The sequence below is a fragment of the Eurypyga helias genome, unplaced genomic scaffold (assembly GCF_000690775.1).
Source record: "Eurypyga helias isolate BGI_N326 unplaced genomic scaffold, ASM69077v1 scaffold49377, whole genome shotgun sequence".
NCBI lineage: Eukaryota > Metazoa > Chordata > Aves > Eurypygiformes > Eurypygidae > Eurypyga > Eurypyga helias.
In genome coordinates this window covers 6,022-18,849 of record NW_010263365.1, presented here as the reverse complement: position 1 = coordinate 18,849, position 12,828 = coordinate 6,022, and the positions used below count along the sequence as shown (strand labels likewise).

Here is a 12,828-nt window from a genome sequence, read left to right as displayed (position 1 = left end):
ATGCCGCTCATCACTGGTCTCCACTCAGACATTGAGCCATTGACCACCACACTCTGAGTGTGACCATCCAGTCAGTTCTTTATCCATTGAGCAGTCTGTCTGTCAAATCCATGTCTCTATCAAAGGCTTTGCACAGGTCCAGGTAGATGACATCTGTTGCCCGTCCTCTATCCACCGAGGTTATGACCCCTTCATAGAAGGTCACTGTATTCATCAGGCACCATCTGCCCTTGGTGAAGCCATACTGGCTGTCACCAATCACTTCCTCATTTTCCATGTGCCTTTGCATGGTTTCCAGGAGGATCTGTTCCATGATCTTGCCAGGCGCAGAGGTGAGACTGAGTGGCCTCTAGTTCCACACATCCTCCTTTTTTCTTTTTTAAAGATGGGGGTTATGTTTCCCCTTTTCCATTCAGCGTGAACTTCACCAGACCGTCGTGACTTCTCAGATATGGTAGATAGAGGTTTTGCAACTGCAACCGCCAGTTCTTTCAGGACCAGCAGATGTATTCCATCAGGTGGACTTGTGGGTTCCTCAGGTGTTGCCAAACCTGATCCTCTCTAACCATGGGCAGCTCTCCATTCTCCCAGTCCATGCCCTTGCCTTCTGCGAGTCAGGGGCCTATGGCTTGCTCCCTTGCCAGTGAAGAATTGAGCACCTCTGACTTCTCCATATCTTGGGAAACCAGCTCTCCCGTTTCTTTCTGCAGAGGACCCACATTTTGCCTGATTTTATATCCTGTTTGTCCTTGGCATCATGCTATTATATTCAAGTGATCTGATTTTTTTAAAGGTTGGAGTCCTTTCACATAATGGAATTCTCCAGATGTGTAATAATTAGCAGTATTACAAAATTTTGTATTTTAAACTTAAAACTACTGGCACCAAGTAAAATACCATCTGTGAAGCATTCTAGATAAGTTTCAAGTTCAGCTTGTGCCTAGGATTTCCCAGTAGCAGCAAATTCTTTGAAGTCCATTTAATAGTCAGACAAACCCCCGTGTTAGGATTATTTTTAGATATCTCTACTCAAGGTATTGGTATAATTTTGAGAATATCATCAGTCATCATTACATTGAGAAACATCACGGTCCCTGTGTTTGGGTATGTCTCTTGGAGAAATATTTTTGACAATATAGCAGATCTATGCTAGTATTTAAATAGGTTTAGATTGCCTGCGGAGTTTTTAAAAAAAAAAAAAAAAAAAGAAGGTAGAAGCAGTCTTCTTGGGCTGTTACCCAGAGACTGCACTGGAAAGGGCAGGAGGTAATGGAAGGGAAAGGCAAGGCTGCTACTGGGAAAAGTAAAGTATCTCTCTTAACGGACACTGGGTATTGGTTTCATAGTCATGAAAACTTGGAGTTTCTACAGGGGGGGGAAACTAATAACCAAGACTCAGTATTACTTCCAAGCTGGCCTGGACCTGGTGAGTAGCTCAGTTCTAGACAATCTGTCTCTTCCCCTGAACACAATGAGTTCTGTGCTTGTTTCAGATGGAAATCCTGTTTTCAGTGCAGAGGCGCACAGACATTCTTAGCCTGGTACACAAGAAGCATGTATCAGCAAGTCCCTACAGCGACAGCACCTTTATCTAGTGTATTTCATTGACGTACTTACTGCTTTTGTTGGATGCTCTTTTTGTTAGAGCTCCCTTCTGGTAGGCAAGAGTGGATGTCTGGCCTGAAACCAGCCCTCCTTTGTCACTGGTAGCAGCAGACTTGCCTTGCCAAGTCTGAATTGTGCTGTTTTGTTTGTTTTCCTGCCTTTCAGTGCTGGATTACACATAGGGAGCAAGTTTCTTTTGCATCCCGAAGGATTGCAGGTTTGTGGATTTTTTTCTGTCGGAGAAGGGCTGTGACTCATTCAAACTGGTTGTTTAGATTATTTAGAAGTTTCACTGTTGCATTGACTTTATCTCCATATGGTTCTCTTCAGCCCCCAGAAGTACAATTTGTGCTGTTAGAAAGGGCCAGCTGTTAAAAGGTTCAGCAAGCAGAAGTGCTCTGTCACTTTTTGGGTCCTGTTGCAGAAGCTTTCTGCTACTAATTTTTAGATTTTAGTCCTGTATACTGAGGATACCTATTCAAAAGAGCGTGCAACTCTGAGTAGAAGATAGGAAGGCAAACCATCATGTACTGTTGCACTTGATCTGCTTTGGTTCAGTGCGGCAGAAATGAGTCAAGGATAGGGTGAATGCAGTTTGTACCATTTCGAGAGGATGGCATGGAAAAAGGTTGAGAGAATTGGCTAGCAAAGAGCAAATCAAAGTTGGACAAGGTAAAGGCAGAATGCTAAGGAGGATTTCTGTGATGATGCCTGTAATGTTTTTTGCTGGTTACAAGTAAGACAGGATGTCAGTAGAGATGATGTGTAATGGGGAGTTAAAGGATTACAAAAGCAGCTGGTGATCAGGATCAGCTACATGGCAGCCATTCCAGGCCCCCAGGTAGAGAAGACTCTGATTTGATTAATATCCTGTGATCTGTGGCTTTACTGTTTGAACCAGTTTCATTCTTTCTCACGGTTGCTGAATGGTTTGCCTGTTATAACTTGTAGGAATGTCCCTTCTACTTCATTATAATTAAAAGAAACACTTTTAATTCATGGAGATTTTATGCCATACATGTGCACTGTGATGTTCTTTTTGTCAAACATTATCTGAGACCTTCACAAGACACATAGTACAAAGTTCTGCCAATAGGGTCGGTTCCAGGGGTTTAGTAGATTATTCCTGGTTTGTGTTTTTTTGAGTGCTAACAAAAGATGACTTAATTAGCCAAGCAGATTTTGTATATGTAGGCTTTGGGAGTTCAAGGAATCTGTTTTATGTTTTACATTTCCAAGGCCACTGGCAGCCTCAGAATATGAAGACAATGTTGATGAGGTTTAAAAGTGCATTAATTCTGTCATTAGTTTGGGAGGAGCGTATTAAAATGTTATTTATAACATAACACTAAAATGCCTAATTGTAGTCATGTGCTAAACAGTTGATAACTACTCTATCAGCTAGCCACAAGACTTTATACAAATAATGAAAATGCTTGTTCTTAGTAAAAGAAACGTGGTCTAGAAGGAAGAAAAATGTATGTATGCATGGTCAGAAAAGTGGAGTATCTTGCAAAGATGCGTGTTCTAAAGCAGGTCTGTATTTCATTTGAGTTAACAGAATGGTCAACTGAATAATTTGGCTGTGTCTTAAAATAGAGTTTACATGATTTTGCCTGGAGCTAACAAGTTGACTACATGGATTTAAGGCACGCCGACCACATGTATTTAAAGAAATGTGTCTGTCTTGTCACATGGTGAACTCTGACTTTGCAACTTGAGAGATCAAACTTTTTTGGTGGTGCAAAAGTAAATCCATTAGGAGGCAACATAAAGTTGCTTTTCATAATGGTTCTTGTAAACTGTAGTGGAAAAAATAGCCTGGCCAAATCATAGCGGGAACTGTTGCTAGGGTAGGATTTTGTAGAGATTAACTAGTTACATTTTCCCTGGTTATTTTATTTTAAGTCTGGATGTTTCTGACCCTACTATTTCATCTACTGTCTTCATTAGAGGGGGAGTAAAGAGCATGGAAGAAGTCAGATATCTGTGAAACATGAGGTCTATGAATGAAGTTGTGATGTTAAGCTTAAAATGTGTCTAAAATTTTTACTGCTGGTTGTTGTATAAAGTCAGTAAGATTTAGGAAAACCAAGGTGTGTTCACTTTGGTTGTGGGCTCTTGGTTTGTTGGTTTGGGTTTTTGGTTTGTTGGTTTGGGTTTTTTTTAAAGTTTTAAACTACATTTTGTATGCAGCAACTTTTGTTGTCGTTGAATACTGCACATGCCATAGAGACCCAGCTTACTTTTCAAGAGCTGGTACACAAGATCACTTTTAGAACAATTTATTTGTAAACTGGGAAACATTAACTGGAAGTTGTTGGTTTTTTTAAAGTAAATCTCAATCCCACAAAGGCATTTTATGGGAAATTTAAAGAAGCAGTTAAAACATGAGGGTCAGAAGAGGTAATTTGTTCTCCTCAAAGCTGCAAAACAAGATTTCTGGCTTTATAATAGGCTATTATGATTAAAAATTACGTCTAATAAAGATTAATGCATTTTTATTATTTGATGATCGTTGTTTAAGGCAGGGCTTTTTTTAAACCTTGCAAGTACCTGCAGTCTATTCCCCTTGGTTAGTTTGGGGGGTTTTTCTGGGAGTGGGGTGATTGTGGTTATGGGGAGGTGGGGTGGAAACTGGCCCTGTCTCCCCCATGCATGAGGCCGTATGCTGGTTGTATTGACTTGTCCTGTGACTTCGTTTTATGACAGTCTTGTCATAAAGCATAAATGGTATTTGGCTTTCCGTTTTGCAGTCTCTTTCAGATGGACACTTTCCTGTGTAGGTTGTTACCTCTGTCAGTACAGGTAGCAAACATGGAACAAAATTAATTACCTCAAAAAACAAAAGAGAAAGTTCAGCTGTATTTTTGGGAGTAGGTTTGTGATGAGCTTTTCAGTGTAGTTATCAACTGTGAATCTTGGGGATGAGGCCATCCATCTGGATGGGATCTGGCATAATTAACAATTCTTTGGTTTCTTCACTTGCTGTATCCAGCAAGAGATCTAATGTTGCCATTAGTGCAATCAAGGACTGTAGCACTGCAGCATTTTACTTTTATCTTAGGTTGCAAATGCCATGAAGAACTCGCTACCCTTTGATGCTCCTGATGCTTCACAAGAAGGCCAGAAGGTACTGAAAGTAGAAGTTACTCCAACAGTGCCGAGGATTTCTCGGACTGCTATTACAACAGCTTCTATCCGTCGTCATCGCTGGAGGAGAGAAGGTGAGCTTTTTCTGCCAAGAGCAAATACCATAGTATACTGTATTCATCATCATCATTGTAATCCTGCTTCTGAGTTTGAATGTTTGCAGAACAGTTGGTTGGGAGTTCATTTGTTTGTTTCTCAAAAGCGGTATTCCATAACAATGTATAGTATTTTACATCTTCAGAGCACTGCATGAACATGAACATTTGGGGTGTTTGTTTTGTTTTTGATTTGGTGATAACCCATGAGGTAGGTGAGAAAATGGAAAAGCTGGAAAATGTTTGATGTCTCTTTTTTTCCATAACACAAAATAAAATTGTAGAGGTAGAGTGTGGCTTAGAACTAGAGTTCTTTCTTTAGTCCACACTAAAACTCAACTGTCTCCCATCATGAATAGCTCAGGGCATGAATGGTATTACCCAGACGTTGATAGGGTTCCAGCTACCTAAAGCTACTGAAGGCAGTGGGAGAGGCAAAAGCTGAACATCACGCTCCTGCCATCATATGGTGCAATTTAAAGAGGGGACATGTCATAAAATCGCTTTGGATAGCTTAGAATTAGTCCTTATTTTTTCTTCAGTGAATACTTACGTCGTATGGAAGTGTGCTTGACTGTATGAAGAAGAAAAATAAATATGTAGTAATATTTACCTTGATATAATGACATCCTAGCATAGGTGTAGCAAAAGCCTGCTTTGAAATCACTACAGCATACTTATAAAACTTTGTTGCTGCATGCATAAAACATTGGTTAAAAAAAAGCTGCATAAATGGCTGAAGGTAAAAAGTAGAATAACCTAAAATAAAGAGGGTAAAAGAGTCTGAAAACAAGAATTACATATTTTCCTGCAATACTTTTTTTTTTTTTTTTTTTTAAATCATGTGCAAAAGGATTTGATGACCTTTGGTCTTCAGCTGAATCAGGATGTCCAGGACAACAAGTAGCTGTCATCTGTTTTCAAGACTCTGGCTCATACTTGTCTTCACTGTAGTTGCCATTATATTCATTTGCTAGTGTCTGGTCTACAGTACAGCCCACCTGTCCCTTTCTGTGGGTGTTCTTACAACTTTTAACTAAGCACGGGTAGTGTTTTGTGTTTGTTCCATGTCCACATAAAGCTTCTACTTTCCCTGCCTGGGTTGGAATGCCAAGAAAGGAATAGAAAAGCACTAAAATGTTATATGTTGAATCCCAGATGGCTTTGACTTCTCAAACGAGGCTGACTCAAGCATACCTGGCTCACCGATCCAACACGGCTCCACAGACCTAGGGATCAAACGTGAGCAAGAGGGGGAGGTGCTGATGCGCAGGACCCCTGAGCATGGCTTCCCGGAGCCCACCTTGGCAGCAGCCACAACAGAGGGTAGGACAGAGATGAGGAGGCAGAAGTCAGTGAGGCAGTTGCTGGAGGAGGATCCTGGCTCCCTATCCCCAAGCAGAACTTCTTTCCATTCTAGTGTGTGTTTCCGCTATCCCAGGGTGTATTAGCTTCTCTTTGCAATACACACATCCCCTATATACCTAACATCAGGTCAGGTACTACCTTTTGTTATCACGTGGGCTGGCCTGGGGCTTGCATCTGTGTGGTGAAAGATTGCTTGGCATGGCAAAAAAAGGGCACAATAATTTAAAAAAAGACAGGGGTGATAGCCAAGAGCTTTGGGATTGCTTGGAAACTTTCTATTACTGAGCATGTTTAATTAAATATTCTGAAGGAAAAATGCACCAGCTGAACATGATCTAGTCCCGAAAAGTAGACAGTATAGAGTGAAAGTGGATTTGGCTACAACTTAGCTAAAATAGTGTCTTGTTAGTCTGCAGTTTTTAAATTTCCAAGAACGAAGTTTCCTGTTGCCATTAAAAGTCAAGCCTATCTAAGATATATAACTGCTCAAATGTTTATATTTGCCAGTCATCTTTTAATTGAAGATTCATGCATGTACAACAATATGCACATCTACAACTCATCTGAATGAATGAACTGGCTGTTCTAAAGACAAGTACCAAAGAAGTGCTTGTGTTTTCAAGAAGAAATCAGGTTGTCATGTTTCTAAAAACTTTAGAAACAATTACTTCTTTCTTTCTCAGTCATGCTGTCCACAAAAATACTGTAGGACTTGGCTCTGCAGCCAAGAATAGTAGATAGAGTAGGTGGGAGAAGTCTTTTTTGCTTAAGTTCATCTATTAATTTTCTCAGCTTCACTCCATAAGACGCATGCTTTTGAGTACTGAATTTGAATCGTGATTTTTTTTCTCAGAGATGAGAATTGATTTCTTGTAAATTTAGCTAAACGTATTTTCAAATGTTCTCCTAAGTATCCTTTTCTATCTGAACATTCCTTTGGTATTTCCAGCCTCTGTAAGAATATCAGTTGATCATAAATTAGATTTATTTGCACATTTGGATATGAGCTACCTAGGTTTCAGATTTGTTCTTCTGGAAACAATAATCTGGAGAATTTGGAGATTTAATGTAGTGTTATCACAGAATCCTTACACTTAATCATAGTTGCTTTCAGTCAGTAATTAAGACATGCTTCTGTAGAAGGCAGTTGCATGAAAATGTTTAGTGTGGGTTTATAATCTACTCCTTGGTGCATAGTGGTTTTGAGCATGCTCAGTAAATGAGTCCTGTCTTCTAAATGCACTTGGTCAGTTGGTCTGACTCCATTTTACTAAACTTTGCATGTGCATGACCTGAAGGATATGGAGAAGTCCTCAGCTGCAGAGAACCTTCTGGGAGAGGCAGGAAGTGGGAAAGAAGTCAATAAAGATGTGGCCTTCTAGTCTTACTTTGTTTCAAAACATCTATATAATTTGGCATGTTCTTAGCTAAGGCTTCATTCCACATGCTTTGGTTCAGTAGAAGTGGGCTGAATACCCTTCACTTCTGTATCATTAGCAATGTGTAATAACATGCTTGGGCAAACTGAATTCTGCCAGTTGACAGCATCTGGGAGAAGGCCAAGGAATGGAGTTTGGCCTATTATCAGCATAGAATTGTGTGCCTTTTAGTGATCTATTATTTTACTGATGCTGATTTCACAGAAAGTTTGAGCTAGCAAATTCCCTCCCATAGATATAATTTTGATAATAAGCAATAAAATGAGAGACTGATCATTTCTAGTGACTTTTCAACCTTCAGGTATAGGAAGGGTGAACAGAATAAAAGTCACTTTAAAAAGCTGTATAAACCCCCCCTCTTCAGATCAGTGTCTTGACTCAATAAGTAGAAAAAGGCAGAAGATTTCCAGAATGACTCAGTAATGCCTTACAAGGCATTTGGCTTCTGGGTGGCAGCCGCTGTGGTTATGTGCCCTATTTTGGGTCAGTGGAGAATGCTGTATCTACATCTATGGGATTAATTATGTACTGGCATAAATGACAGGTTGCACTGTCTTTCTCTTCTGGAAGAGTGCTTGGGAGGAGTAGGTTTTAGTTTTTATTTTCTTTTTTAATTGTCTTTTTGGTCTGTTGGGGGGGGGAAAAACCCCTCTGACTCCTGTTTTTCCTCCCAGAGTATGTGAGGAGTCAAGCATTTTTGATTGTTTCTGAGGGCAAAATAGAATGTATTGGGAAAAGAATATATGCTTGCTGAATTACTTCAGCCCCACTGAGAACTTCCATAAGTGTATGGATCTGACGAGACAGAAGTTCTCTTGCATGTTGTCTTCTCTATCTTCTTCATTTTAGAGCACTGCTGAGCTGCTTGGGCCTCTGTATAGTTGCAGCATTCAAAAACTTGCAACAACCCCTCTCAGTCTTGTCTTCAAATTCTGTGGATAAAATGCCACTTTTTCAGCGTGACCCTTCTGCTTCACTATCCCTGAATAGGAATGTCTGTTCTAGCATCCTGTTACTCAGCTACGTTTTAACGTAAACTTTGAAGACTAATGTTCTTGTAGTGATAAAAAGCTTAGCAGTGTTGTCTGGAAATAGCTTCTTGCAAGTTACACAGCTTTCGTTTCACTAAGAAGGGCATGAGAGGGGACTTCAGCTGCTGCTATTGCTGCTTGTAACCAAAACACGCTTTCACCCAGCTTTGCATGATTATATAAAGAAACATAAATGTTGGTTTATTGAAAAAGTGGTCTTACTTTCAGTATGTTCCAGTTACGTCATGTTTTTATTAGCATTTTAGATTATGTGTGGGGAGGTTGGGGAGTGGAATGGCAATGTGGTGGTTTGTGAATAAGAAATACATTTATGTCTCAATGAGAGGATGAAGGCCTAGTTTGACCAAACGGGGTGGGCAGGAAAGGGGGAAGAAAGTAACATGTATTGTAAATATGGCTACAGGAAGTTAAAGCTAGTAAAGCACTCTTCATTTTAATAATAGTCCTTGAAACCTAAGAAGCTTCTTTTTCTAAGGCTAAAGCTTTAGCAAGGCAGGAAGACTGCAGTAACATGAACGATACTGCCTTTCTGGTTTTGGGAGGCTAATGAGTCAAATAGAACTTTATACAGAATAGTCTCAATTGCATTGTTCTGAGAGAGGCCTGGGAATGGTCTGATTTGGAAATGGCTAAACATATTTAGTAAGCTGATACACAGTAATGGTAATTCCAAGGCAAAGTTTTCTGAAAAGAAGTAAATTTATACCAGAATAATAAAACCTCCTTGTAAATTTTTTTTGCTTTACACTTCAGAAATGTGAAGTTGAATCAGGCTGTATTCCTGCTACACAGAGGCAGCAACAACACTGAAAGCTTTGTGTCTGTTCTTGTGGTAATCTAAAATGGTTCCTTAGTGCTCTGCTAACAATCAGTGGGAAAGGATGAGCTTCACTCAGATATTAGAATCAATTAGATCCTTGCTGCCATTTTTTCCCTATTCCTCAAAAGAGATTTAAACCTGTTTGCTTGATGGCAGGCTGTGTTGAACCAACTGCTAGCAGAGCAGTGCAGTAGCTTTAGGTGCTGACAGATGCATAGCCTTTGCGAACTTCTCACAAATAATCAGGTTCCGCAACTTCTGTAAGAAAAGCAAAATCTTTGTAGCCTGAATGTTGCCTTTTTTGCTAACGTTAAAATTTATGGCTTTTTCTCACTGAAATGAGATCTATGGAGCAAAAACTGAAGCTCCATTTTCAGTTTTAAAATGTGAATGCTGTTCAGTTTTCTACTGAAACAGTAACTCTTCTTCTGAGTACTTGGAGCTTTGAAAAAGGACTGGAATAAGACTAAAAAAAAAAAATGTCTTTGTGTGCAGCCCTAATCATATTACAGACCTGAAACCAAGGATTTAAGAAGTTTGTCAGGCTTTTTTTTTTCTCTTTTGAGATTCCAGTCAAAAGTACGTTGCCTTTTTTACAACAGGGTGTGTTTCAGAGGTTAAATTTCTCTTATTACAAGGGGTTTTTTTCCTCTGAAAAATCTAGATGCTGATATAAAAGCAAATATTGTAGAAGCACCTAGATAGTATTGCTGGAAATGCAGGGAGGATTGAGCTCTGGAGAACAGAGGGCTAGGAATTGGGTTAATCTCCAACAGAAAGTAGAGTCACATTGTTTGAAATGCCAGCTACACACAACAGAAGTAGCCTGCTGTCTCTGTTGGAGCATTGTGATTGCGGGCCTAGGAAGTAACCGAATTCTGAAGCTTACCGAGCACTCATCAGAACTTACTCTGGCTGGAAGAGATCCTGAACAGTCTTAGATCTTACCTTAAAATAGGATAGAAAAGGTCTGAAAGGTGCTTTTTTTTTTGTTTGGGGTTTTGGTTTTTTTTAACCACATGTAGGAGGAGAATGGGCACCCGTATCTGCAGACAGAAGTAAACCAAATTAATCAAATGGGGCCTAATTATTTTTGTTAATAGACAAAGTTTGGGAGTATTTCTGACTGATCAAAGTAATGTAGAGGAAAGGCAAATCAAGCTTGGGGAGCACTTATTGTTAGATTCTTTTATTTGCTAAGTATGACAGGAAGATTATGGGCTGAGAATCAAAAATGTTTAAGCGAGTGGAAACCAGGTGGATTAGCAAATGTTTGTTTTGATATTCTGTGCATGTCTTTGTCTTCATGTGGCTTGAATGCTTTGTGTGTGTTCTGATTGGTTTGGGATTTTTTTGGTTGTTTCTTTTTTCTTAATAGATGCTGAAGGTGTAAATGGAAGGCAGGAATCTGTGAACCTTAATGATGCTGATGAAGGATTTTCATCAGGAGCTTCCCTCAGCAGCCAGCCGGTTGGGACCAAACCTCTAGCATCTGTATCCCAGAAGGGCAGCTTAAAGAAAACAGCAAGTGGGCGTTCTGCTAAGGATAAAGAAACCTCTTCTGCAGCAAAATCCAATGAGAGCCCTCGCGATTCAGTAGCTCGGAAGCAGTACGTGCACCAATCCACTGACCTTGGTGCAGATATAATTGAGATGACACCTACTAAGAAACATCTCAGTCTGCCTGCTGGGCAGGTGGTGCCAAAAGCCAACAGTTTGAGCCTGATCAGGACCGCCAGTGCTTCCTCCAGTAAATCGTTTGACTATGTGAATGGCAGTCAAGCAGGCTCCAGTGTTGGAGCTGGTACAGAGGGTGTTACCAATCTGGCAGCTGGCAACACCAATCGGTTTTCAACTATCAGCCTACAGGAGGACCGACTAGGCCAAGCTGGGGAAGGTAAAGATCTCCTTCCCCCAGGAGCTCCCCTAACCAAGCAGTCTCGATCTCCAAGTTTCAATATGCAGCTGATATCCCAGGTGTAACTTTGACTCCCTTCCTTAGGACTCCCTCTTTCCCCTTAATCCCCAGGCAAGTTCATCCTTAGGCAAAACATGAACCGTCATCCCGCAGTGTGAAAATACTGACTGTTGTGATCTTGTTTGATTTGGTTTAGCTATCATACTGTATTACTGAAACAGCAATAATTCTTCCCTCACCTTCATTCCCCCCGCCCCCTTGTAAACATGGTTGTGAAGCAGTATATAATGTACTGTATGCCTTTTTCCACGCCTTCCTTTCTCCTTGGGTGATGTGCAATCCATCGTAGGCTGATCAGTCCCATTTCAACACTGTGAGACTGGAGACACCGGCGGAAATGGTGAATGTGATCCCTATGAGATGATGCTTTGGCTTTGTTAAGAAACGGGTTTGTTTTCTCGGTCTACAGTACTGCAAAGACTACTGGATCATGACTTTTCTCAGAACCAGGAGTGCCTCAGAGATTCTAGTATGACTTTGGACCTCTCTGAGTCTGTGCAATCAGTTCTGGGGAGGGGATTGTCATTGCTGCTCCTGGCTGCCTACAGCACTTTTTTCATTAAAATGAGGGTAGTTTTTTCTTGCCTGCCCCCAGTCTCTCATCCCAGAAGCTTTTGATGTTCAGCAACTGAGACATGCATATTAACAAGTTGTTTTCCCTCAGAGAGAGCATTGTAAGTAGATAATGTAGGTTACAATGCACTTCTGATGGCGTTGTAGCCATATGTAATGTTACATGTCTTCCCCTCCAGGACACAGGGTCATTCTGCATATAGACAAAAATTTAGGTAACACCATGCTGTTAAAGCAATTTGGTTTGTAAGTGGGAGGGAAATGCTACTTTCCCAGGAACTAATGGCTAGCTCTGCTCCATTTTTGTTGTTGTTGTTCTTGTGAGGTGGTGATCACTGAATTGAAAGGTGTATTCGGGTAAAGAGTATTTCTCAGGCTGCTTTCTATGGTGGTATGGCTGTTGGACACCACTGCCCCTCTCAGCTGCTTTCTCGGTGTCCCTGAGTTCAATCATGGGGTCATTGGAAGAATTCTGCAGTCCAGACAGACCATACTCCTAAGGGGCCGTCTCAGGCGTAGAGACAATAGTTTGCTAGAAACACTGAAGCTTCAATGTGAAATGCTTTTCTAAGGCACCGTTTGTGCTAAGGGGTACTGACAGTCCTTTTTTCCCAGAAGGATCACCCTTCATTGCCTTGGTATTTATAATCAGATGAGCTTTTTTAACACTGATTTATAGTGGATTTACCCTACCCTAGAAAATTCAGAACTCATGCCATTGAGCCAAGCCTTGAATGTATATGAT

The 12,828-nt window shown here is 40.5% G+C and overlaps 1 protein-coding gene across 1 annotated transcript in view; it reads left to right on the top strand.

The window, feature by feature from the left end:
- FAM126B (family with sequence similarity 126, member B) overlaps positions 1-12,096 on the top strand; it is a gene marked incomplete at its 5' end in the record, with an annotated part of 20,618 nt that extends 8,522 nt beyond the window's left edge. Inside the window, 2 exons of the mRNA XM_010155996.1 lie at positions 4,673-4,832; positions 10,911-12,096. Of these exons, the coding sequence (XP_010154298.1) occupies positions 4,673-4,832; positions 10,911-11,515 (765 nt within the window). The remainder of the gene's footprint in view (positions 1-4,672; positions 4,833-10,910) is intronic.
- Positions 12,097-12,828: the final 732 nt, after the last annotated feature.